At 34.9% G+C, this 26,526-nt stretch overlaps 7 protein-coding genes across 8 annotated transcripts; 4 read left to right on the forward strand and 3 right to left on the reverse strand.

Annotated features, from left to right (window-relative positions):
- Positions 1-204: 204 nt before the first annotated feature.
- LOAG_03843 (hypothetical protein) lies at positions 205-360 on the reverse strand (the record flags this gene model as incomplete). Its single annotated transcript, XM_003139380.1, has 1 exon — positions 205-360. One exon carries the CDS (start codon positions 358-360, stop codon positions 205-207), a length of 156 nt encoding a protein of 51 aa, XP_003139428.1.
- A 5,991-nt stretch (positions 361-6,351) lies between these two features.
- Positions 6,352-10,473, reverse strand: LOAG_03844 (the record flags this gene model as incomplete). Of its 2 annotated transcripts, none has more annotated exons than XM_003139381.2 (8): positions 6,352-6,602; positions 7,041-7,183; positions 7,264-7,411; positions 7,538-7,656; positions 7,888-7,952; positions 9,072-9,202; positions 9,598-9,667; positions 10,137-10,439. In XM_003139381.2, the coding sequence occupies 8 exons, from the start codon at positions 10,437-10,439 to the stop codon at positions 6,442-6,444; spliced, it is 1,140 nt and encodes a 379-aa protein (XP_003139429.1). In that variant the 3' UTR covers positions 6,352-6,441. The 2 variants fall into 2 exon arrangements, with proteins under 2 accessions (XP_003139429.1, XP_020305814.1); XM_020446427.1 differs by lacking the exon at positions 6,352-6,602 and adding an exon at positions 6,871-6,966 and having other exon boundaries at positions 10,137-10,473.
- Positions 10,474-11,890: 1,417 nt separating this feature from the next.
- LOAG_03845 (hypothetical protein) lies at positions 11,891-12,416 on the forward strand (the record flags this gene model as incomplete). Its single annotated transcript, XM_003139382.1, has 2 exons — positions 11,891-11,980; positions 12,189-12,416. The coding sequence occupies 2 exons, from the start codon at positions 11,891-11,893 to the stop codon at positions 12,414-12,416; spliced, it is 318 nt and encodes a 105-aa protein (XP_003139430.1).
- A 1,201-nt stretch (positions 12,417-13,617) lies between these two features.
- On the reverse strand, positions 13,618-13,949 carry LOAG_03846 (hypothetical protein; the record flags this gene model as incomplete). Its single annotated transcript, XM_003139383.1, has 2 exons — positions 13,618-13,796; positions 13,844-13,949. 2 exons carry the CDS (start codon positions 13,947-13,949, stop codon positions 13,618-13,620), a joined length of 285 nt encoding a protein of 94 aa, XP_003139431.1.
- Positions 13,950-18,129: 4,180 nt separating this feature from the next.
- On the forward strand, positions 18,130-21,782 carry LOAG_03847 (adipor-like receptor). Its single transcript, XM_003139384.2, has 9 exons — positions 18,130-18,332; positions 18,657-18,750; positions 18,859-19,061; positions 19,258-19,314; positions 19,719-19,890; positions 20,235-20,415; positions 20,527-20,741; positions 21,076-21,242; positions 21,379-21,782. Exons 1-9 carry the CDS (start codon positions 18,162-18,164, stop codon positions 21,556-21,558), a joined length of 1,440 nt encoding a protein of 479 aa, XP_003139432.1. The 5' UTR covers positions 18,130-18,161; the 3' UTR covers positions 21,559-21,782.
- Positions 21,783-22,594: 812 nt separating this feature from the next.
- On the forward strand, positions 22,595-25,084 carry LOAG_03848 (hypothetical protein). Its single transcript, XM_003139385.2, has 5 exons — positions 22,595-22,949; positions 23,098-23,163; positions 23,422-23,710; positions 24,072-24,226; positions 24,479-25,084. The coding sequence occupies exons 1-5, from the start codon at positions 22,680-22,682 to the stop codon at positions 24,680-24,682; spliced, it is 984 nt and encodes a 327-aa protein (XP_003139433.2). The 5' UTR covers positions 22,595-22,679; the 3' UTR covers positions 24,683-25,084.
- A 25-nt stretch (positions 25,085-25,109) lies between these two features.
- Positions 25,110-26,230, forward strand: LOAG_03849 (hypothetical protein). Its single transcript, XM_020446428.1, has 2 exons — positions 25,110-25,506; positions 25,633-26,230. The coding sequence occupies exon 2, from the start codon at positions 25,654-25,656 to the stop codon at positions 25,972-25,974; it is 321 nt and encodes a 106-aa protein (XP_020303230.1). The 5' UTR covers positions 25,110-25,506; positions 25,633-25,653; the 3' UTR covers positions 25,975-26,230.
- The last annotated feature ends 296 nt before the right edge of the window (positions 26,231-26,526 follow it).

Raw genomic sequence — 26,526 nt, forward strand, 5'->3', positions numbered from 1 at the left:
ATATATATATATTATATACATACATATATTTATTTATTTATATTTGCATATGTGCGTTCAGCAGGTATTCGTATATGGCGTTGACAAATAGATTCTTACGTATAACACCTGCGAGGAATGTGAGAATCATGACTGAGTCTTCTATAGTGATCCTGTTTACTCGATCTGTCAATTTGGACTTTCCTGGTCAGGCAGATAATGGCTTTAATCAATAATTAGTATTATAGTGAACTGACCAGTTGAAACAGTGTTTACGATACGTACAGCGCTGTACTTTCGTTTTGTAGGACGACAAAGCATGCGAGACAGCCGCCCCTCTTCCTGATCAGCGTTCAGTGTAGGCGGAACAAATACGGACATCCTTCGTGGGAAATGATTTGTTTACCTGAGTATACCAGATATTTCATATCAATGGAATGATTAGCAGTACTCACTAATCGTATTTAAAACATACTTTTTTAAATGGAATGACAATAACATCGAACAAATACCTAATTAGGCAGAATACCATGTGAAACATTCTTATGATACTTATAGTAAATCTAGAATGAGAGGCTGTAATGCTTGTATACCTGGCGGAGAGTCGAGATCTGGTGAAAGAACTGGATTGCAACAGGATGAATAAGGAAAGTGTATGAAGAGCAGAGTGATCGGCTGATGAGGATGCAAGGCAGTTGTGTATTTATGCAATGTCCTTTCCTCATAAGCTGTGATAATTCTGGAATTTCTGCATAATATAAACATCCACATAGAAATAGAAGCAATTCCCCACTTCATTTATAGCAGCGATCTTTGTAATCAGATGAATTGGTTCACATGTCCTGTGTTCTCTAGTTCGAAGCTCATCAGAATTTAACAATACTTCCAAATTTGTGAAGTTTCCAGTAAATATTCAATACAAAACGAATCTCGTTAGTTAAGCTTAACATGATACTCATATCTTGCCCGTATCCCATGTTTTCTAGTAAAATCTGATTTTATAAATGATCCGTTTATACAAATTTTAAATTGGAGATTTAATTAACAGCTACAAGAAATATCAACATGTATTCATCGCTCATTCCAATCGTTCAATCTGATCGTTCAATGCAGCACATTTTTTTTCCTCTACTAATGCAGCTAACTGCAAGTTGGATTCACCAGTGCATTTAATGACCTTTTATAGTAAGATTACAATATTTCATTCGATCTAACCCGTGATTTCACCGCATGTCATTTGAGTGCAATAAGTGGTATAAGGAACAATAAATATATTTAACTGAGGAAATTTTTGTGAGGAAATACGCGTAAAAATACAGCGTTGATTCATCCTTTTCTAGTAGCATTATGCGTGGCCTCTTCAACAGCATTAAAAGACTTGGGTGAAAAAGGATAGATGCATGCATGCAAAGAACGTCATAAAAACTTAATAGATAGTTTTACATCATATCTCACCCTGCACGTGCAATCGTATATCGGACGACTTGTACATCGACTTCTGCAACAAGCAATGTCTGCAAAACCAATAATTTTAATGAATTTTTTGCACGCATTCGATTTTTTTTCCCTTGGTTTTACATAAGAAAAATTCAAATATAGGAAGGAATTACTTAAAAAATAATGGGTGGGAATCGACTAATCAACAAAAGACGAACCTGTATCAGTGAGAAGTATTGTTGGAGGAATGCTTCTCGTGTTCGTGAAAAGAATCTTTGCATGCACGAAAATGGGAGGGATGAGAGGAGATCTTTCTTCTTGAACGTCCTTTGACAAGTCCACAATAATTTTTAAATGAATGACTGCCGTCTTAAGTCACTCTTCATTATAATCAGCATATGTAACCAATAGGTTCAAATAGGTTGGACGATTATTTTAAGCACACCGATTGGCTGACAAGAAAAAGTAGCAATGAGATTATTGAAGAATGATAAAGGAAGGATCCAGAATGGCTTTGAAAATAAGTTCCGTTCGAAGTTTTAAATTGTCGAATTCTTTAAAATTGTTAGATGTCTGATTTTGCGTATTTTCAAAAAATTTGAATGTGCAAGACAAAATATTTTTATATGAGAAAGATGTATGAAATTGATAGTACTTTCATACCTTCCACTTTCACCTTGTTAAAAAATAAAAGTTAGGAACAATGTAAGCTAAGAAGTGTAATGAGGATTCTATCTGATAGTTTTGTCCAAACGGGGGTATTAAGCAGTGAAGAGTGGTAAGATTTTGTTATATGACATAAACTGCAGTCAAAAAATATACTTTTCTTTAAATCATGGTTGTTCCTCACAGTATAACCTATCAGCTGTTACGAATTCTTTATGACAATATAAATTCGAAACTGAGCTTGAAGCCATTCAATTTTCTTTTTGAATAATTTCATTCTTATCTGATTGCATACTTCATGCTTGATAAATTCATCATTCAAAAAAAACTCATCGTAAAAAAATTCATTGACAAATTCATCAAATTTTATGATAAACTCATCCTGTTTAATCGTCTATCAGTCAAATTATCAGTAGCTGATACGAATAAGTTCTGACAAGATTCGTTGCAATTCCCGTATTGCTAATTAGTTTAATCTGTTCCTTCTTTGAAAACATTCATAAAAAAATTTGGACAAAGTGCTAAGAGAAGATTCTTTTGTCATTCCATTCAGACCTGTCGTTTTTCAAATTGGCAACTGTGAGGCCTCATTTTTGAAAAATCAATTTTTTATAATTACTGATGATCTTACAAGGATAACGCATACTCATCTCGCCGTCTATATAAGTCATTAATCTCCTAACATTGACTGATAAACACTGTTACAAATTCTTAACCAAAAGAGATTTGAATAGATTGCCAAATGATTCTGTTTAATCGTCTATCAGTTAAGTTGTCAATAACTGAATTTAGATGAAATAATGCTTAAGGCTTATAACACTAAATTAGTTGTTCATTACTAAGCTAAGTTTTCATAAAATGTATTATTACTTACTAATTAATGATGAAAAGCAACGACAAAACTTTAAAGGGCTATTTCTTTTTTCTCAACGATTGATATTTTCAAGGGAATTATAGAAAGTTTCAGGAAGTTTTTCGTTATTTAGTGGAAAATGATTGCGAAATGAATTATCGATGATATGTTTAGTGCCATAACATAAAAGATTATGTACATGTGCATTATTTATGGTTTAAAATCAGTGGAGTGAGATAATTGAAGCATCTTTAACTCTCAGAGTTCATTACGACTAAATGGCGCTTATAACAAAAGAGGCGGTTGGAAGATAAATTTAGAATATCGAGGACCCAATAAAGACCAAATTTTCTTACCCTCTTCACTTCGAGTACTAACATTTTCGACTATTGAAGACTTCTCATTTCTTATACTTCCAAATTTGGTTCAGCTGCACAAATTAATCATTTTTAAAGTTCCATAAATAAAATAATTTTTGGGATAATAAATGTAAAAAGGAATTGGGAAGGTACCGATTTAATGGTGTTATCTTTTGTGACCTCAGTTTGGTAGTCAAGTTAACAACTTCAGCATGAATTTTCCAGCGATAGCGATCTAATAAAATCAAATATATTGCTCGTGCGCGGAAACCCGGGGTATAAAGGAATGCAAATAATGGAAAGGGTGTCCTCCTTAAGTTCATTGAAGCAATAAGACGGTGTGATTTCCTCTTCTGAAACAGCACACCAACCTGTCATAGCACTGCCAACTACAACATCTCATCCACGGCGATGAAATTCGGTGCTTGAAGTAATTTAACATTTTGGATAACAAAATGAATTGTATATAATATGTGGAAGGAAAAACGTATTGGTCCTTTAATGAAATCTTCCACAGATTCTGTTGTTTTTAGGTTCATTCAGCAATTTTTTCACACTTGCTATAAATACCTTCCCAAAAGTAAAGCAGGTGACTATGGCTTGACGGTAATTATATCCGATTCTGGTTTTCTTTTTAGGACAACAAGAGTCATTCTTTTTGATGTCGCACTACGACATTTAAATTATGTCTGGCGTACAGTACCAAGATTTTTGAAATTAGTAGTTCTATGTCGCATATGCAGCATTTCCGTAACGACATTAGAGTGGCTACTTCTGAGGAGAGGATTTACTCGCAAGCAAAAATGTCCATTTTTCGCTCCCCCTCATTTCTTTTTTAAAGTGATCATAGAATATACTTTACGCCATCGAGTTAGAAAGTTAGAAATACATAAAGGATGAAGCGTTAGGAGGAGAGAAAGGATACAACTAGCTCAATGCTCAATATATCACCAGCACTTAAAATTTATCAGGATATAGTTTCTTATAGACACATAATTAGAGTGGTACTTATCTTCGATAGCAAGAAAAACTGTAGGAGCGGCAGTAGAAGTCAAGAAAGTTCTATATCTTATCCATGTAACAAAAAAATGCATCGCGCCTTACAAACGCAATCTAAGTTGTCATTATAGATATGAAATGCTCATTATTGGTGCGCAAAATGTACTGACATCATAAATTCGAATCTATCAACTATGACAAAACTATAGTTATAAAAACTTAACGTCCTATATTGCCCCGTCTGTTCTTTCATTAGTAGCTATATTTGACTGAAAGCATAATAAAAATTGCTCTTCAAGTTTATGACTGTGGTGCACAAGTATATAAGTGAGGAGTGCTTTAATAATACTTTAGGTTAGCATTAAAGCTAGAGATTACATAAAATACTAATTTTTAAATGGTATTAATATTAAATGTAATAATACTAGATTTGTGTTAAACGACTGCTTAATGCTTAAATAAGAATTTATAATAAAACAAGTTGGATTACCTGTGGTCGTGTTTTTAAGAATGGATTATCGGAATTAGGTAATATAAATTGTACAATATGTACTGTTAAAAACGAAAAATGTCATCTGCAAATATATGATTTTACTATAATTTTTGGTAGCTATTATTTTGTGGGTCAGGACCATACGGTACGCTGATTGAAAAAATTCGAACCTCATTCAATAAAAAAAGCAAAAAAGAGGAGTACTGTTAAAAACTGAGAATTGGAGAAAGGCACAAATATATATAGCTGGACATGAATGACAGAAAAAACAAAATATACGTCATGCCAATGGAGTAATCGAGAGCAAAACATAGAATTGCTTTTATCTTAGCAGTCATCTTATCATATTGATCACTTACCTTTTACTGCATTAAATAATCACCGATATGATTAAATTCGGAGGAGAATGCAGGATCTTTACTGAGATAATGTTGTTTTTGAGATTTACCATAGTCATTCGTCATTTTGTAACATCACTGAGATGTTCCCTTTGATCCTTCTTGCTGCTGATCTCATCACAGAAATGTTGATGCATACGAATTCTAGATTAAAATGCATTACATATATATATCTATAGGATTTCCGACCTGATATACTCAGATCTATCTATAAAAATATTCTCGTACTCTTCAACGACATCATCTATAAACAAAAGTTTCCAGAAGTTTTCAATTGAGAAATTCAGATCCATCCGAGACTGGATGTCCATCGTTAACATATTTCAGCCTTTCTTACACATTTATATCTGAACGGATTGGATTACCATACTGGCATATCTTGAAAACTGACAATACAACATTAACCGACTGATCTAGAATACTGCTGTATTTTAGTCAAAGGTTAATGCTGAGAACAACGTTTGAAACAAGCATACTTAAAATATTTTATCTCTTCTAAATACCCTGAATTTAGTCAGTACTAGAACACAACCAGAACACCGTTTAAAGTTAACTTTCCCAAATTACTGAATAACTGATAACTTAATTTGAAAGATTTCAGCAAGATAAATTTTTAGAAATTAAACCAGGAAAAAAGCATCTGCTATGGAAATTCAGAAGTACGTCACCAAACAATGACATGTAAAAGTAACAACTCAAATACACGTTTCGAGAAGTTAAAGCAAAAACTATATAATAAAATGGAAAACCTGTGAAATATGGAAAACAAAGAATAAAAACTGAGCATTCAATTCATAGCATAACAGTATAATTGACAGCACTGGTGTTCAAAAGCCAAAACCAAAAAAAAAAGTCGCAAATAATTGCAAATAAGTGAAGGGTTGGAACGATATGAATAACTGTGAGGAAAGTGAATCGTTCATATAAACATTATAAAACTATGTCCAAACTTAACATCACAAATAGCATTAAGAACAAAATAAATAATATTAGAGAGCATTGTAAATCAATATGGAAAAATTCCCCTAGACAAACTGAAAGAGCCAATAACGAACAATATTTCCACATTTGTCAAAGATGAAAAACAAAACAAAAAACGAAAAAAAAGAACCGCGTAATATATAAAGAAGGAAATGAGAAAGATTTGCGAGATAATAATGAATACAAAGGAAGACTGTACAACACTGTTGGTGTAAACTGAATAAAAGCTATGATAAGCGTACTCATTAAATAAAATTTATTGTCTACTTCCGATTATCAAATTTTTTTTATCCCATCATCCAAATGTACGCCACTGATCTGCTGTGGACAAAAAACACTTGAGTCAAGAAAGTTATCCACTGGAAACCCAGTTACTATGCTCTGACGCGACAATATATCCAATGATTCTTGTACATACATCAGAAATGTTGATAACCCTATAAATATTCAACACAGGATCAAGGCATGACCTCGATGGAAGGCATTAATGACCAGTGAACAGAAAAGTATCAAATGAAGCTATATCAAGGAATTTTTAACGGTATGCTCAACAAAAGTAAATGTAAATGCCTTTGTAGACCAAAAGCACATCGACTTCGAATCTTCAACATCTTCGAAATCGACTTCGAATGGTTAGTGCTTTTTCAGAAATTTCCTGCTGATCTACGTTTAGCTAAAACACTTACCAATTAAGCCCATTGTCTTTCCGAAGTTTAGTCCACTATAAAAGCTAAAAAGAACTGTAAACAAACGTATTCTAAATCAACTCTCCCATTGTAATGCAAGCATCTGTCACAATTCCTAAATGAAAAAATTCATGTGTTTGGTTAATAAGACTTTTAGTAAAATCAAACATAACTTCAAGAAAAACTTACCTGCCAAGATTGCCGGTGTGCCAAAAGTGTGAGTTATCAGGGAGAACCTTTCCATGGAGCTCTGCATATTATTATCCCTTTTGTCCGATAATAAGACAGTGTTGTCTTGCCGTAACATATCCATAAAACCAGAAAGCAACTGCCTGAATTAAAATATTAACACCAAAATCAAAAGTCGCACAGTTCTATGTTTTGATAAAATTGAAGAAATGAAAATATAAACTTTGCTGCTCGAAATTTTTCCTTTTCTTTTTCCAGTTCTATAACAGACATTGTATCGCATTTTTTCAGTCTGCACTGAGCAATCGATTTTGCGGGAAATTCAGTTAGACATGCATTTGCGAAATCCTTCGCAAGATGTTGTGCTTCTCCTACAATTATTATTTGAAGTTTACTTCTACTCCTTTAACAGAAATTAAAGTACGAACAGTATTTATAACTTCCATATTCTTTGCACATTATTTTGGAAGGCAAGTATGGACCAGAAATTCACGTACCTTCCACCAAAGATGTCAACAAAGTTACATTTGTTGACTTCCTTCGTCCTGCAGGCAATTCTAAGCCAATACGTTCTAATTGATCACGCAACGTTTGTCCACCATTTTTTGACTTAGCTCTGAAACACTAAAGTAGTTCAAAAAACATCGTTCTATAAAAACATATGTAAACAAAAGTTACAAAGAAATATCATTCGTGAAATATCGAGACAGCAGTAGAGTTATACACAACTTGTCTAGAAAAGTAAAAAGCAACTAAATATCGTCATCAACAATCTCAATACGTATAGAATAAAGAAACCAAAATTTATCAATTTAAGGGAAGGAAGGCATGAAATCCTGAAACCAACCTCCTCAATATTCCGCCTAATAACGATGCATTCAGTGATTCTGGCGGCGAAAGCCTCCGAGCTAACTGGAAAAATATGAAAAAATTAATGGAATGATTGTAATAAACTGGTAAAAGATTTAAAAATGTATCGTTTCCTTCTCGAAATAGATTTTTCTCGAAATCCTTTCCCGAAATAGTTTTCTTGTACCCACAAAAAATTTTAGCCGGTACCAATATTATATCTGAATGCTGCATGATAAGGAGAAACGTGGCACAAACATAAAGTGAGAGAAAGGGACCACAATTATCCGGCAGCGACCTCAGGCAAGTGTGTGATATATGTGGTAAGTAGTTCAATAAGATCTGGGACTAAAATAGTTGAGTGACATGATGTTTCAGTATTCTAACGGCAGTAAAAACGATAGAGAAGTGATCGGACGATTTTGGCCTTCCCAACTGATCTTTGTATATATCGGTGTGCCAAATAAAAACACAGTTTGGTTCGAAAGGTGCCTGCATCTGGGACGATTGTAAAAACAGCGATTTAAAAACGTTTATTTGTGATCTATTATGCATCCAGTTTTCTGGACAGTTTTCGGACAGACAATGATTAAACGGTAAAAAGCAGTTATTGAGAGAGTGGTACGAATCAACTTCTGCTCGGTCTACTGGAGTGCGTTAAAGGCTAGTAGGATGTTTGAAATTCCGTCGATAACATAATCCTATTATTTGGGTTTTATTTAAATTTTTATTATTAACTACTCCATGAATGATGTTGTTGAGTGTGACGTTGTTTCATGCTTAATCATTACAAAGTAATGTTGTAAAAATTACCACCAAATGGGGATGAGACCACGAAGGAGTTAAAGAGGACGGAAACTTTCAAAACTTTGTGGGAAGAAAGGATACTGTTTTCCAGTGAACAAATATTTTTGAAAATGAATGTGCGGGAACAAAAAATTTTCAAGACTTTTCGAGAAAGTTGTGCACATATTGTTGTACAAGATTTACATTTGCCAATGCACGGAGAGCTTTCTCACTACACAATTTCCTCTCCTTTTTTGCATCAGCTGTGGGTCGCATAGTGAAGACACCAAAAGTTTTTATGCATGATTATTTTTTGTTGATCAAAGTACGGTCGTATTATTCATTAAAGAGCACAGAAGTGACTATCAATTTAATTATAAGGTCCAACAAACAAACCTCCGCAACGCTAACTTTGTATTTGCTGGACGCACATAGCAATGACAACCTCCCAGGTACCGAGCAGAATGTTTGTGTTGATGTTGAAGGCGAAACATTCGTCAGTAAAACTGGCGAGCTAGATATTGAACCTAAACGAACAAATCGAAATTCGCAGAATTGTCGGTTCATTCTTTTACTTATGCTTTTCGATGCTTTTCAATGTCGAAAAATATATGGAAGTAACATAAATACCGTTATGGCGCCACTTCCAGTGTCCCATTTCTGTCATAAAAATACCTACCTAAGGTTATTTGATTGTCCTCTGTCATGCCGATTCTTGTTGTATAGGCAAACAAACTTTCCTTATGGAGTGTTGAAAAAGCCTTATAATCGATATTTCATTTTAAATGAGAATTCTAGAAAGATGTCTTTGTTAAACTTGAACTCTCTCCACCTACCTCGTATTTGGCCTACTTGAATTGCCAAAACATTTGCAATGCAATATTTAAAAAAAAAAACCGCTCATGGAAAAGATTATCATTACCAGAATCGACAAAATCTTCATTGTATTCTTCAGCAGTTGAATCATTCGAACTGAGCGCTGCAGGACTACTCTGTAATAATCCAATGAAAACATACTAACTCGCAAATTAATATATTTAAGTATAGAAACTACCACCTTACGTAAAAATGTATGTAATTTAGCATTAATAATAAGCACTGTCTTCCTTGAAAGAACCTTTGTTGTTTACAAGAAAACTTCCTACTAAATTTTATAATATTTCTCTTATGTATTACAGGTACAGAGGTCGTCACACTTTCCCGCTGTTCAAGTAAACCCCATACGTCTAAGGCAATACATTTCGTGGACAGAGACCGCTAATTTGAACAAAGTTTAATCGAGAAAACAACAATTTCCGACAAATTTTAGGCATGTCCAATTACAAAACATCACCTTGATAATCATCACATAAAAGTAGAATGTTTTAAAACGAAGAGTGGGAAACGTGTAGATAACTAGAGAGCCCTGTTTATCCTAAGCATATATCAAAGAAACAAAAAATTAAGCAAAATAATTCCAACCTGGCCAAAATTGCAATTCGTGCTTCTATCAAGTGGTATCAGATTGCTCTCATCCTTTACACTTTCACAGTTATTCTGGGTAGATAAAACTGGCAACAAAAACAATGCTTCTTTAACCGTTCTTGCGCGTTTCGAGCAGATCACTGAATCACTATCATCATCAACTTGTGCATTATTAGGTCGCTTCCTTTCCAGACTTTTCTTTTCAAGCAACAGCGTTCCAATTCGATCAATCTGTGTACCCGCAGTCTGTCGACCAAACAAGGTTATCCCGCTGGCTTGCTTTCGAGAAGATGGAAGCATTGTCGCTTCAATATATCTAGAGCCTACTCTGAAAATCATTATATAATGCTTGGAAAATAAGGTTGTAGGTCACAATAACATATTCGTTACAAAATATTTGATTCAAGCATTCTTCCGTATGATAAAAGGATATTATCTGGATGAAAAGGCAATACTAACTGTAGTCGTTCATCATAAAGAAATGAAATACATCAAGATGAGCAAGATTTTGATTACTGTTACATGCATGCAGAAATTTAACACAGATGCAATTCACTGAAAATGTTTAAATACAATCATATCCAATCTGCAGGAGAGGATGAAAAATGCAATCTACTGGAGCAAATGGACGATACATAATCGATATTAAAATAAGAATTTCGAGAGAGCGAACCCCTGAATTCGGCAGTGCAGGTTAGGTGCAGAATCAAGAGATTAAAAACTGTAGCAATGAGTTAAAATAGTCAGATGTTATGTTAACAAGCTACTGATAACAATAGAGCAATGTTAGTGATTAACAAAAAGAAATTATCGACCCAGATGAATATATAACTTTTGATATAATGATATATTAGGAGTAAAGCAGAAACAGGATGATGTCATATCGACTGAAAAAAAAAAAAAAACATCCGTCCCACATCTTCACGACGGAAACATTTGAAACATTTCAGATAAAAGTTTGGAAATAGCTAATATTACTGATCTTGCCCAAAAGGACAAGACTGGACTTAAAAAAAAGTATATCAATTGATCGCCGGGATGATCAGAAAGGATACTATTTTTCTCAAAATCCGGAAAGAGGCAAAGAATTCAATTATGATAATGGAATCGGCTAATATGAAAGTAAGAGGGCAATACAATGACCTGGTATCATAGATATATGTGAGCAAGGGGTTACTCTTTGAGAACACAGGAAAATTTTAACCTGATAGGGTAAACGTGGTGCGAGCACTACGAACCAATCGTCTTCATCGCTCCTTCACAAATGTTTTATGATAATGGAATGATGTAATAAACCACCAACCTATTTTTGCAAGATAGATGCTTTGGGTGTGTCGTGTGAAGCCAGGACTAACTGATTTATTTCCAAGTGAAGATCTGAACGATGAAGAACAAACAAATAAAAAAGAAACCACAAAAATACGTAAATAAAAGTTCCGCTTGAGACCGTAGAAGTCAGGACGATGAGCATGTAAAAATAAGAATTGCAGGAGTTTCAGTACAAAGAGAAACTCAGTATTACTGAGAAGCTACTATGTGTTAGATATAGCTATTATAGGGTCAGTCTAGCCTGATCTCTCATGATCTGATGAAGAACACTTTTATTCTACTTGCATATAAATTTCAAACAAGATGATTTCTTGCTACGAATTTTCATGTATTTTCTGTTCCATTTCGAAGCAAATACGACAAAAAAAAGAATAAAAGAATGAAATCAGGAAGAGGAAGAAGTTTAATCCGGTAGAAATGAAATGGAAAAAGAAGTGAAGGCGGTAGAAAATGAACAAAAATATGGAAGAATTTGTGTTGGTCCACGTAAATCAGCAGGTGTATTAAGTTGGGTTACTTACTAACCTTTAGGTCTTATTTTAATCTGTCCCCACATATTTTCGGAGCTTAGCACGAGAAAAATAATCTGAACTGACAAATAGCAATGTCATGATTCTCGCTTTTAGGTGATAAATTTAGGAAAAATTCTGCCTGTGTAGAAAAACATTCTGTTATTACTGTTGAATGGAGAAACGTCTCTGGATTCTGTTCATTATCCAGCCTGGAATGATATCTAAACGGTTAGGACAGGAGAGAATATCAGAAAGATGGATAAGTGTTTTCTGCACATTTGCTAATTGCTTGCGTCCTGATGCAACGACAGCAGCGACATTAAGCAGGAGGGTAGGAGGACGCATGCAATCTGATGTGAAGAAACACCCTTGGGGCTCACAGTTCAATTTACATTATTCACAAACACAGACATACCGTCCCATCAAACTACAATAGACCAGTCACATTAATCACAAATAATTCGATAAATTTGATGAAATGACCAGTCCAGGTCAAATTGTAAATCTGCCTCATTCAAAAGTTCCATCACTTCCTCAAGCTGGCAGGATACCATGACATATAAGAATATCACTGTTCGTACAATTGCTTGCTAATCCCTTCATACAAATATAATTTTCAACTCAGTTCACCTCCTGCGAAGAGAGCGATTGCTTGACTGACAAAACTTATGCTTATCTGAATCCAGTTTTCTAACCATCAATGCTTTTGTCATATAAATAGTTATTAAATATGTCTCTAGAATGATTTTTAGAATTCTTATAAGTACTGCTTAGGTAGGTGTAGCGAACCAGCATCTACTTTGCTCGAAGACACAAATCGACTGTGACGCACATCAAAATGAATACCAGAAATTACGCAGACTTGACATTAACGAAAGGATCAAGCTCACCGTTGGTTTATCTCATTCAAGGGCTTAGCCTGAATTTTGTACAGTTTATCATAGAAAAAAAAACACTAACTTTATCGCACATTTTATTCCACATTTTGTCACTTTAGCATTATTTTGGTATTCTCAGTCATACAAACATTAAAACTGCAAAAAATCACCTATGATTGGAGTCCTAATTGTTCCACATTCAGGATCCAAACCACCCATTGAGTTTTATCCAACCATTGAATGGGTTCCCAAAAATATTGGAGACTAAATCTTCATTTTGTAATAAATTTTGTAATCCTTCCCACTTTATAAATTTTTAACCTCTAAAATCCATCGTGAACCCCGGTCTAGGAAAACGGATAAAAATTCATTTGTAAAACAGATGTATACATATATATCACATAGATAGACGCCGATATACAACATTTCGGTTGGGGACGTCTGTGAATCTGCAAGGTTTAGTTTTTCGAAAGAAATCCTTTTGCTTGTTGGTTCCCGTATCATGCTCCGAAAGTTATACCTTCCCTTGAGCACCTGGCCTATTTTATTTCGACCTTTGGATAACATATTAAATTGAAGAACATGATGGAAGGATTATAATAGAAAAAAAAAACGATGTGCGCCAACGAAATTACGTCTTAAAAAAGATGATAAGATGATGAACGGTAGAGTGATACAAGAGAATGCAAGCAGGCCTCAACATCGGATTGACAAATACAAAAACTGAAAAAATGGAGGTACAGTGGAAGAAGTTTTAATTCAGTGTGCTTGGAATGCTCGACCAGCAGCTACAGTTGTGATTTGTAGTTGTCGCCGGGAGGCACAATGATGGATGGATGGTTCACTCAAGTAAGCGTAGGTTAGAGGTACAACAACCAGACCACTACATACAGCCACGATCGATACTGTTCTGGTCCCTGCTGCTCCTGCTTCTGCGCCTGCAGATGCAAATTCTTTCTACGGCACTGTTCAATGTCACACTCACCTCCACCCAATGTGACATAAGCATTCCGCCACACACACAAATACATACACACACACACGGACACACACACACACACGCACACACACACACACACACATACATACATACATACATACACATAAATAAACAGATACAGACACACACATACAAGGCCTCAGGCGGTACGTCTACTTCCCTTCCATCATCCGCACTACTTCTAATATTTGCACACATACAGTGCCGAACCCTTTTCATTTTGTTTTTAACTAGGTATGAGTTAATTACCCTTCTGCTTTTTCTAGATGTTACCAAACTGCATGCTCGACAGGTAGTATTCCAATTCTTTTGATACCTGCGGTAACGCATAATGGAAGGGTAGACAGTCGTTACAATGGCGACTCATGCATGAAACATTCATGAAATAGCGATTCGACAATACATGTGTTTAGAAGCTACTTGCTTTGACCTCTCGGAATGGACCGTCTAGTCTACTTCTAGAACATCCCACATTCAGGACGAAACATTGCATATTAGAGACCTCTCTCCAGGTAGTATTCTTCATATTGAATGGAAGAAGTGTCATAAAAGATTATTAGGAAGCTGTTAAATAAATCATCTTCGCTTCTCTAATCCAATTCTTATCTCGGACGATTTTGGGAGGCAAACGAAGTGGTAAACCTGAAAGTGAGCAGATTAAATTCAAGACTAATGTTTCGATAGCAAAGATAATGCAAATGACCAATGTCCTAAGCAAGGTAACATTGAAACAGAAAGAAGCTAGAAGTTGACAACTGTGTCTGTACTGCTGCTGGTCGTTTTCTTTCAGTTCTTCGTAAGCAGCAAAATTCCTGACAATTCACCAGTGAAAAAGCTGGAAAAGTTTCAACATATTCTCTACAACATCGGTGCTGAGTACTTCTTTCTAGATATTATCGAAATATCACTGATAATGACCATTTCAGACTCTTATATTTTAGTTAAAGCACATTAACTGTAATGGAAATTTCACAGCGAAATGATACATAACGACTGATGCTATTTATTTGGTAAAACAAATATCACATACAGAATACTTCAAGACGCAAATTTTAATCAGCACTCTTACAATATGCAAAATACAGTTTACTAAAGTAATTTGTATTCGCATTTTATTTCAGCAAATAAAGGAACTCTCTTTATTCGTAGAACTTATATGTTCAAAACAATACTTTTGCTACCCTTTTATTGCTCAAAATGCAAAATGAGGCAGGAGGCTTCACTTGAGCGATGATTGTTGAGGTGAACTGTTGACGATGATAAGCTCTAATGAAACCATTTCAAAACTAAACGGTACTAATTAAATCATTTATGTTGACTAGCTAATCACTCAAAATGCAATGAAAGATGAAAAAATGATCGAATGCTTTTTAAAAGAAAGTACTGCAAAAATACTGCGACATAATGTAATGTTCATATGCACATATGTCATACATGGTGCGTGGGTGTCTACTTCGTAACTTTTAAACTCATTTTATACTTATCAGCTTATACTCTTATTATAGTTATATTTATTAAGTTTGTAATTCAGTACAGGGATGAAAAGAGAAATTTGTTTACAGAACAAATTTTTCGTTCTTCCTTCCGGTTGTTGTGATTTTTGAGTATTTGTTTGAATTTGAACAATAATCGTTTAACATTATGTCACTCTCGCCTGAAACAGAAATGATTACACTGTTGCTCAAAATCTTTTCCACGTGTTCTCTTCTTACAAAAACCAGAAACGACGATTCCACAATGCTGTCATCATTCAAAAAATAAAATAATCATGTGTTCATAATTGTTTTATGCATTCTGTATGCAGAACAAGCATAAAAGTTGAAAATATTCAGATGTGCAAAAGTGAAATTAACAACTAAAAGCACAGTTTAAGCGTGATGGCGCAAGATTGCTCCATTTCTCATGGACAAGGAAGCTTCAGAGGCAGTTTCAAATTTTATATGGCTACAATTGGAGCGTTAACTCCTTCTAGCTATCCACTGAAGAATACTACGTCACTCTCCTGATTCGTTTTGAATTTACCAGACAATCCCCTTTCACCTCATTGAAAGATGCACTGCTCTGAGTAAAAAAAACCAGCTATAAATCCTTCCCTGAAACCGAAAGGATTTCGAGAGATTTCGAGATTGTATCAGACCTGATTTCCTTACGTTACTCAGAGTTGCATGATTCGTCTTTCAGATGAGGTGACATTTATTAGGTAGTTTTCAGTGTAAAACATTCTGTATATTTCATATCACATTTATATTCTGCGGTTAAATAAAAGCATCTGATTCCCTGAGATATACATTCGGCAAATTCATTTTCCTTCCATCATCATTTCATCAGTTTCAGGAATTCCTATCAGTGTAATGAGTGTTTATTGCACACTGTGCAATGTTGATTGCTCCAACAAAATGCCATTTTTTTGATTAGCGCTTCAGTTTTGGGAAGGTGAGGTAAACTGCATAGAACAAGCACTGTGGCACGAAGTGATTTATCACCGAAACAAAACACAGTTATAAGCTAATTATAAACTGGTGCAATTTTAATATGGAGTAGAATCTCCCTGAAATCTAGCAGTAAGTGATTAATTAGCCAAAGAATGTAGAAGGAGCAAGGAAAGAGATGATGAGTAAGATGAAAGGAGAAACGAATGTCATTATTAATAATATTGGTTATCTGTAAGGCCAAACACGTTTTACGTGGACATTTTAGGTTCTCGCTTATTAAACCTCAAGGACGAATAAGCAAACAGTGAGGACATTAATTCTTTTACCCATCCTCCGCGTTAACAATCCTTTTTCTAAGCATCACTTGCGTCGTCTCCCTGAGTCCACTCAGTCAATTTCACTATTCGGGAGGAGTTTTCAAAATTTATTGTTTGAGTCGTGATTTAAAATATAGGAAGCAGTGAAGGAATTTCCATAATTTAACTTTCCTTAGTGTCATTGGTTTGAAGCAAGCAATTTCAATAAAAACTGAGATTAATTGCCGAATTGAAATTAGAAATCAACAGATGCACTGATTCATCTGTTTGTACAAGAAAACTCGTCGAGAAGACAGCAAGCACCAACTTTGAACTTTACCACAAAAGTAGCGTGACGTGATAAGGGAGAGCAAAATAACTCTTTAAGATTAACATCTTTTTACCATATATATCAATGATTGCACTTACATGAAGCACTGCTTTTAATTTTCCTTTTCCTCCTACTGCCCAGAAGCTTTTCTCACTCTTCCCCTTCACACGTCACACGTCACGAGTCGTCTTCTTTTCTGCCTCAGTCTCATTATTTTAAACAAAATATGTTTCTAATTTCATGGTGGGTTCTGACAGAGTGATACGCAACACATCAATGTTGCACACTTCCGCCTTATCAGTCCTAATTCAAGATTTCGTTAATTGACAGTGGCCGAGAATTCGTGAATTCGGTTTGTAGGTGGCGCATATTGTGTCCCTGTCATATCAATAGGGACTGCTAAAGAGTTGAGGAGCAGTATCTTTACTGACTTTGTCTAGAATCCGGAGGAGATAGTATGTTTCAGTGCTGTTTCTCTGGTTTTACTTTTAAAATTCTGTGTTTTGCTTCGTACAACTGGTTCAAGAGATTTATTAAAGTAAATTTTGTTGTCTGCATTAAAAATCATCACGGAAGCTGTTTGTGCTTTCAGTGCCATCTTGCTGGTAACACTGAGATACAGGTGAACGCTGATATAGGCTTATTCTCCTTATCATCTCTTGCAGGAGGCGTTATAATTAGGTTGTTTTTCAGATTTTTTTTCTCTTCTCTCCTATATTTCCTTTTAAATAAGTAAAGAAATCAATAGAACAGAAGTTCCTGTTCCTTCTGTTCCACAGTACTGCTCATTACTGTTCACTGACAGCAAACATTTTCCGCTTCCAATAGAACGTCGACATAGTTTTTTCTTTTTGGTAGCTGTTCGAGATGTGCGCCACCACTGACTGAGTTTGACTGCAAATATTGGTGGCTAGAAGAATGGTTATTTAGAATTCTGTGATGATTAGGGTAACACCGATGACTGTTACCCTAACGATCGGACATATTAACTTCATGTTTTGATCAGATGTGCTCTTTGCAGTTAGCGCATTAATGTTGTGAACATTCATTCTTGCAGATCAGTCCTTTAATTCTAGTGTCGTTGGACGTCTTACATATGCCTTAATTGTGACACAAGCGTGGGCCGAACCTTCTTGGTCATTAATTTGGCTATGTGTTGAGTTAAAAAATTCTAACGACGATTAAATTTTTAATTTTAAATAAATTTTCAAAAACTTTAAGGTGGCAGCACAACACTTTACATAATGGATGGTAAAAAAATGAACGATGCAAGTTTGTCATTTAGTAGGATAACGACCGCAAATCATTTGCTAGATGTGAATGAGGCTTTGCAAGAAGCTCAAGAAATAATGACCGATGGAAAACCACGTGAACGTCACCTAGAACATTTGTTGGAAGAATCAACAACTGTCGAAGTATTAATTTTTACAGCCGCTTTTATAATTCTCTCTCTCTCGTTACATTTCAGTCATTATGAATCTTTTATGTGCACGTTGGCTTTTGATATAGACATAGCTGTACAGTTTCTAGTTATACATTTTTCTTGAATCGGTATCTTACTTTTTTCCCACTGTTTTAAGATGTGAGAAACTACTTGAAAAAATGGCAAATAGTTTCAAAGATATTTTACAACCATATAAAAGTTATTGACTCGTGGATTTCTGTTTAATCATGGAATTAGATCTCTTAAAACCTTGAAACCCTTATTTTCCAAGATTTAAGACTTTCGGATTTTCAAGGTAGTGAAAACCGGAAGACACGGAGATCCTATTGAAATTGTTGTCACTCGGAGTACGATTACTTCTCAGCCCAATACAGATGACGAAGGTGACGGTGAGTTATCTCTAGAACTTATGCTTACAATAACTTCAAGTTGTCGAATGTTCTGATTACATTGTCTTCACTAAGGAGATATAGTTGTCTAATTTATATTTCTTTAAGGAGCTTTGTCAGGAAGTGACTCAGAGTCATTTTTACCGTCACGAACTAAGTCAAGTTCTCTTTCTCATAGTTACATCTATAACGGAGAAGGAAGTTCCGATGAAGTTCTCCCTCGTTCTACTAATGTTCATTATCGTCGAAAACATGGCGACAATTGGCGCTTAGATGATGGTGTGAAAGACGAAGATGATGGACATTTTGAGGTAATAATAATACTTTAGGAAATACGGATATAAATTACAATTTGATGGAAGAAATAAGTTGGGTGTATCTAGAAGTTACTTTACATTGACTACTGTAGTTTTCTTATTGTGCTTCATCTTTGCATCGACTTTAATCGGTAGTTATTTAAATTTTTGCTCAATCCATATAGAGCAGAAATTGACTTTTATATTTTAGGTAGAGGTAAAAGCAGAGTATGGGCAGGATGACGATGGAGAACCTTTCGTTAAAAAGGTATTACGAGTGAAGAGTTCATCACTTTTCACGTTTTTGGCTGCAAACAATTTTTTTTTCTTGCTTCCATTACTCATGATGAAATTTCACATTTTGACACTGCTAAGAGAATGTTTATACAAAGATATTTTATACTATGTATTCGGTGTGATCTTTGCTTTTTTCTTTTTATTTTTCTTAATATTGATAGTCTATGTTTGTTATTTGTTTATTTATTTGCTTTCTCATATTCTTGCAAATGCGTCATATTTCTCTACTAACTCATAACGTTTTCTTTATGGTTTGGCACTAGTAGATCATTCTGAAACTGTAAGCGGTAATACTTTTGGTTTAGTTTTAAATTGCTTTTTTTAATTCGAGCAATTTTGGGATTTAAAAATGACATACGTTAGTTGAACTTGCAGTCCTGGGAGGCTACTTGGCGTGTACAAAAATTCGAATATTTGCCAGAATGGCTTCAAGATAACGAATATTTGAGGCACGGACATCGGCCACCTTTGCCAAGCTTTGCGCAATGTTTTCGTAGCATATTATCTATTCACACTGAAACTGGAAATATTTGGACTCATTTAATTGGTGCGTTTTCGAGCTGTTTGAGTGAAGTGAAAATAATTAAGTGAGGACAAAGACGAGTTTGTAGGCGGAGAGCTTTTTAGTGTTTCGTTTATGCACTAGATGGAGTGATTTTCACAAATGACAAAAAGGGATGCAAAGAATCGGCAGAAGATACTGGCTGGAATCGAAGTATAATATGTTGCTCCTTTACAAAAAAACTGTTATTCCAATTAAAAAAATTATTATAGTTAATTTTTTTTCAAGAAATTAGTGATGAAAATTATTAAGATTTTGGCAGTGTTCTTAAATGAATATATTTTCACTGGGTGATATATTTGGTCATCTATAAAATAAAATTTTTGTAGGTTGTGTAGCATTTGCATTGCTGGCCGCTTGGTTTATGACGCGGCCAGATACTGACATTCGTTTTCAAGAGAAAGTTGTGTTCTCCTTCTTTTTTGCTGGAGCAATTATTTGCCTTGGTATGTCATTCACCTTCCATACCGTTAGCTGTCATTCAGTCGCCGTGGTCCGGATTTTCTGCAAGTATGTTCTCGATATTACATTTTTTCTGAAGTTTAGTAATTGTATCAATATACACAGAATGTGTTTAATAGTATGACAAAGTGCTGTGCGACACCAGATATTTAATTACAGATTAGATTATTTGGGTATATCATTGTTGATTATTGGCTCATTCGTTCCTTGGCTATATTACGGTTTTTATTGTCGGCGTGAGCCGAAAATAACTTATATTGCAATGGTTTGTGTCTTGGGTTTGGGTGCAGTGATTGTTTCACTGTGGGATAAATTTAGCGAATCACGATATCGACCTCTCAGAGCAGGCGTTTTTTTGGCAATGGGATGTAGTGGTAATTTGTTGTAGTTTAATTTATTTTGAATATTTTGTACAGTTTCAAGAAGATCAACACAGCGCTATGTCTATGACATAATCATCTAGCCAGATGTGACTACTGCGTATTGTTATTTTGACTTGCTTATAATTTCTTATTTGCAGTCATTATATAATTAAGGTGGTATCTACTTCTCGTTATATTTCCATTACAGTTTTGCGACTGTTAAATTACAGGGATGGCTTACTTTGCAGTATTGTAAATAGAAAACGTGCTGAATGTAAAATTTTTCATATATTTTATGTTTTTCAATTTTGAACTGACTAATCTTTCATGGCGTAGATGATTTCAGGAGTAGTACCAACAGTTCATTTCATGATTACTGATGGTGTGCGTACATTGTTCGAAGATGCAGCATTTCACTGGCTCTTATTAATGGCTGCATTATATATTCTTGGCACTCTGTTGTATGCTACGCGTACTCCAGAACGCTTCTTTCCTGGGAAATGTGATATCCTGGTATGTTTTTCGAGCATCGTAAATTAGATTCCAAGGTTTTTACTATTAATACCGAAATTAAAAATCAGTTATTGTTGGGATAAGCTGTTTACTTACCCTTTGAATTGAGTTAAAACAGAAAAGCTCTGATTTTCAGTTCCAGTCTCATCAGCTCTTTCACATATGTGTCGTTATTGCTGCATTTGTGCACTACTACGGGATTTCTGAAATGGCAATGCATCGAATAAGGGCTTCTTGCCCGATGGAGAGCGATGCTGTGCGAGCATTTCATCATATTGTAGAAGGTGTGAAGAAAGCAATGCATGATGCGTTGTAAAAGAGCCACGAGCCAGGCATGGTTAGGAATTGTAAACTAACCTTTCTACGTCCACGGTATATGAAGTCTTATATTTCAACTGCAGCATATCTGTCAAACTTTTTTAAATTATGTTAAAACGAACATTTGAAGATGTGATGCAAATAGTTTTTGATTCTTGTTGTTTTCTGTGTTCGCTACCGAGCCGGTGATTTTTTTGTACTTGCCGTTCCATTTACCGTCTGCTCTAGATGTTTTAGAATTATTTTGGTATTTGCTCTAGATTTATTTCGATATTTTATAAAATCAATTACTTATAATAGGTTTTTTCCCTTAAAGCAATTGAAATTAAAAAGGAAATAGGAATTATGCTCGTCATGTAATACCGGCATCGTACCCTGCCTATCACTTGCCCGTGAACGGTTCATAAAATCGCTTTATATTCATATTATTTTATTGATATGAAAATTAAGTCATTTTTCTCTTTTACATTTCATCATTGGGGTTTTAACGCCCATTTACTTGTCCAACATGACAGTAATTTTTTGCTTGTTAGGATTTACTGGTTTAATTGATTTAATGATTACATGTAGAAAATCTGCTAAATAATGAGAACACATGTTTTTGTTTGTAATGCCAAAAGGTTATTCTAATTTGCATTATTATTTATATCATGTTTCTTTGTTTTTGTTTGAGCAAAACTTCGTTGTACGGATAAGCGGTTTTCCTGTCCTATAAAATGGTAATTTGTATAGGAGGCGTGTTGAAATCGTTCTCAGAATTGTTGTGAAGCGAATTAAAAATAGAGTGAAATGTACTGACGAGGAAATATACATAATTTCAGGACATTTTTCTTGTAATTTAATAAGAATAGTAAATTACATTACATCCATTCTTCTAATTAATATTACTTGGTGCTCGTTTGCAACTGAATTTCAATGAATAAAATTTATAGTTTGCTTCCATACAACTTCGTTGCAAATATATGCGTATATTCTTACCAGCAGATGCTATATGCATATGCGTACTCCTTAATTTCATTTAGTAATGTGTAACCTGCAAGGGCACGGGTTTGGTGTATAATTTAGAGTAGTTGCTGTTCGGGTGTGTTTGGTACTTTCTGATACTTCGTTTGATACAATATGCAGAGATATCTCATCGTTGCTTTCATGCAGGGTTTCATGGAGAGGAAAATAGAGATCTCGTCGACGGGGCAGATAACTCGTGTCGATGTCAAGTTTGCTTATTTAACAAATGATAAGTGTGGAAGTGTGTTCGTCCCACCATGTTCAGCTCTCCCGAAAAATTGTCGTAGTCCTGATTTAACTCTTTTTTATAAGGCTGGTGATATCGTTCATTTCACAGCGATACCGCAGCAAGTTAAGAACGACTGTCAGTGGCTAGCCACAAAGGTGCTTTCAAGTTTTTCTCCTAGGTTTCCTGGGACTTATTCGCTCAGGTCTTTAATGAGACAGTTGGATGTCTTTAGATTAGTTATCAGTGGTTTTTGATGACCAGCAAAACTATTGCTTACTCATAGGCAGACACTGTTTGATTCAGGTAACTCCGTCAGCAAATAACGACGTGTATCAAGCGCCATGTCATGGAATCAGCAATTTCCAACAGGTATCTTTCACTGAAAACAGTCAAACATAAGTAACAGTTAAGACGAAGGATTTAAGAATCCAGCTTATTTTATTGCGAATGCATCAGTATCTAGAGATCGATATAGTTCGAAGTTCCGAGCCTCACTCAATATTTGATTGTGCATATAATCGTAAGATCAAAAACATTCAGCAGGGATTTTATAAATGGTTGATGTAACACCTTCATTAGCCGAACAAGTTTTGTCATTTTATCAGGAAATTTCCAATATCATTTCAGATTGTCACAATCACATTAGTAACTGAAACGTATGCATATGCTAGCAATGATGAGCTAGGTATGGTTTTCATTCCTGGGGCAGCTTTTCAACAAACCGAGGTAGCAAAATTGGATAGCTATTTGACTGTTGGTGACAGCATCATAGTTCGCATTCGTTCACAAGCTCCTAGATGTGGTTGTAATTGGATTGCTGAATATGCCAGCAAAATCACCGCCTTAAATGCTGCTGCATCTTCTGTGCTGAATGATAGTGGTAATGAAAGTTCCTGTGATGATCATATAAAACGAGGTATTTTGACTCATCATTTCTCATGTACTTAGTCTCTTTACAATCTAAAATTCTCCCTATAAGGAAAGATCCTGTGGAGACGTTTTAAAAGGCTGACAAATTGTTATGACATCTTAACAGAAAGAAAAGTATTTGGTTCTTTGCTTTAATAATTTAGATGTACACTGCGTTTTATTCCTTAAATTATGGTTTTGTTCATCTTCACACTTCTGTCCTTATTGGAATGATGAGGAAGGAAATACGGCACACTTAATGGCCATTTTGATAAAAGAGTAATTAATGATTGTACCATTATAGAGCTTTGTAACATCAAATGTTACTTGAAAGACGTTTCATTTTATCTTTGCCAAGCTTCTGCCAGGTAAAGGAATAATTGTATGGGCAGATCATTTAATGGCCTGCGTGATGAACGATTGCAATGAGAAAGTGATGTGTCCAATTCTGACTTGGATGGGAGGCAATAACGGCAACTTGTTTGCCGAAAGCTTAACTGATGTGGTTGAAGTTGGGCAAACGGTTGGTTTTTCTTTTTTTCAATTGAACTTTTATGTGCATACTGTAAAAACAACACTCCTGACTTACGTTGTTCGAAGAATGTGGCAGGTCTTTATTCTTCATTTGAGCAAACAGAGAATTTAGTACAGAAGTTATCCTAGAAACTGAAACTGTGTTAGTCAACTTAATAATTTAATATCCATATCATTTTACGAAATCATGTTTCAGATGTTCATATAATTGCAGAAGGTTTTTCCAATTAAGCGTTTGCAGGTCTTTTACGAAGCAGTGTTTAATAATATCGGACTGAGGGCAAAATGGTGGTCTACGAAATCTCCAAAAAAGAATTTTGCTGATTCTTATACCCAAACAGCGCTCACCGTGGAGCAGATGATTATTCGGTCTATAGAACCTGATATCCTTCAACATTTGCAAAAGAAAATTCCGACTATAATTAAGCTTGCTAAAAATTTATAGTTAATTAGGATTTTTTTAAGTCTGTTCAGTAGCGGAGTACATGGTTCTCTATACTTACGGTTAATTATCTTTCCACTTATGTGTAGTTTTTTTTTTTTCGTGGTTCTCGTCAGTCTTGAACCATATCCTTAAACAAAATAGTGTAATATAAGTGGAAATGACAGGAATAATTCTGTGATCCACTGATCTCATTCACTGATGCTTTCTGGAATAAAACTTTGTGTATTTTAAGCAATCTGTATTTCAGTTATTTAGGTACTGCAGAGTCGCATTTCTGTTTCAAGTACACTTCCGATTGGGTCCTTGGGAATTTCTTATTTGATTAAGAGTTTCCTTCCTATGTCATACATTCAGACTTGATATGATATTCAAGTATTTTCGAACTCTTAATTCCTGGTGTCCTGTTCATAATGTGATAATCACTCTTCATAATCAAGTGTTTACATTTCATGCCCCATTATTAAATGAAGTATAACACTGCAGTACAAGATGTAGAATCTTTTTGTAGAAATGCCTATGATGTTTACTTCTAACAATTTTTACAGTTATAAATATGCATTTTTGCTTGGCTCTTCATCAAAACAATACACTACATGTTAATAATGTGTCAAGTTGCGATTTCTTCAAAGGAACCAGGATTTGTTCCGTGTCCTTTTCTGGTGTTTGTAGGTTTTAAGTGATTTTAATGGTTTTAACATTTCTGATACCAGAAAGCAATTTTCAGGAATCAACTTAAGCGGTTATTTTATCATCTGGTTTTTAACCATCGTCCGACGTCGGTTCCTGTGAAGACTGTGGAGAGGTTCGTGCAATAACCGTTTCAAGTAAGTGTTCAGTTCGTGAACTTTTTATCGTGTCAGCGAGAATTACACATTTTTTGTTAGAAGGACGAAATGTTTGATGCAGTTAGAGAATGTATGTTTTTCTCGTTGTAAGAGCACAAATATTAGGATTTCTGGACGAAAATCAACATGAAGGTATATCGTGATGATTGCTCATCGGCTCTTTGTCGTTTGGATGGATGGACTTGTGTGTTCGCTCGGATTGTATCAGTCGAACCTTTGGAAGTAGAAGACGGGACGAGTCGGCTTCTCTTGAGCAGTATTGCTGAAGATATCCCCATTGAGGACATTCACCGTGACGATTATTGCTATCTGTTGCTAGATACCACTGTTCGTCCAATTCGGTGTACTCGTATTACTGTTGTACCAGTTGAAATTGGGACCCTTGCTCAGTATCAGTTAAAACTTGTTCGTGATTTGGATGAAGGGCAGTTTAGTTTGCAATTTTAATGCGCATTTTCCCTTTTCGTTAATTTATGTTACATAGTTTTGTAAACTACATTGTGTATGAAGTTCTTATGTGCAGAAATGTGAGTTTTGTTTGAATTTTTCACTCTTCAAATTATATTTTTAATCTGTTGCCTTGTGTATGTTTTCCTTTGAGCGCAGATTTAATTTGATGCGATGTTGGGTAGTGATGTTTTGAATGAAAATAAGTTACTGATATGGATTTCCATTTTGTAGGACTGCATTGGTCTAATTTTTCACAACAAAAAAAACTTTACAAACTTCTAAAAAAGTGCTGGAACGTAGTAGCCAGAGTCATAACTCTTGCACTTCTGAGAGATTCGTATTTCAAGGCTTCTGCTCCAAAGAAGCTCAACTTTTCTTGTATCTCACAGAATTTGAGCGTCAAATTATGCAAAAAAATGTTTATGGTATTGAAGATTCGTTGTAATTCCTGTATATTTAATTAGTTTGATCTGTTCCTTCTTTGAAAACATTCACAAAAAAAATTTGGACAAAGTGCTAAGAGAAGATTCTTTTGTCGCTTCACTCAGA

Source organism: Loa loa (genome assembly GCF_000183805.2).
Source record: "Loa loa unplaced genomic scaffold supercont3.135, whole genome shotgun sequence".
NCBI lineage: Eukaryota > Metazoa > Nematoda > Chromadorea > Rhabditida > Onchocercidae > Loa > Loa loa.

What these genes read in the sequence shown, in the direction of transcription:
- LOAG_03849 (XM_020446428.1), top strand. Translation starts at nt 25,654, where the DNA reads ATGAAGGTATATCGTGATGATTGCTCATCGGCTCTTTGTCGTTTGGAT.
- LOAG_03847 (XM_003139384.2), top strand. Translation starts at nt 18,162, where the DNA reads ATGGATGGTAAAAAAATGAACGATGCAAGTTTGTCATTTAGTAGGATA. An exon ending in AAGAATCAACAACTGTCGAA is followed by an intron (nt 18,333 to 18,656) that starts GTATTAATTTTT and finishes CGGATTTTCAAG; the next exon opens with GTAGTGAAAACCGGAAGACA. An exon ending in AAGATGATGGACATTTTGAG is followed by an intron (nt 19,062 to 19,257) that starts GTAATAATAATA and finishes TTTATATTTTAG; the next exon opens with GTAGAGGTAAAAGCAGAGTA.
- LOAG_03848 (XM_003139385.2), top strand. Translation starts at nt 22,680, where the DNA reads ATGCAGAGATATCTCATCGTTGCTTTCATGCAGGGTTTCATGGAGAGG. An exon ending in GTCAGTGGCTAGCCACAAAG is followed by an intron (nt 22,950 to 23,097) that starts GTGCTTTCAAGT and finishes TGTTTGATTCAG; the next exon opens with GTAACTCCGTCAGCAAATAA. An exon ending in TGGTTGAAGTTGGGCAAACG is followed by an intron (nt 24,227 to 24,478) that starts GTTGGTTTTTCT and finishes AAGCGTTTGCAG; the next exon opens with GTCTTTTACGAAGCAGTGTT.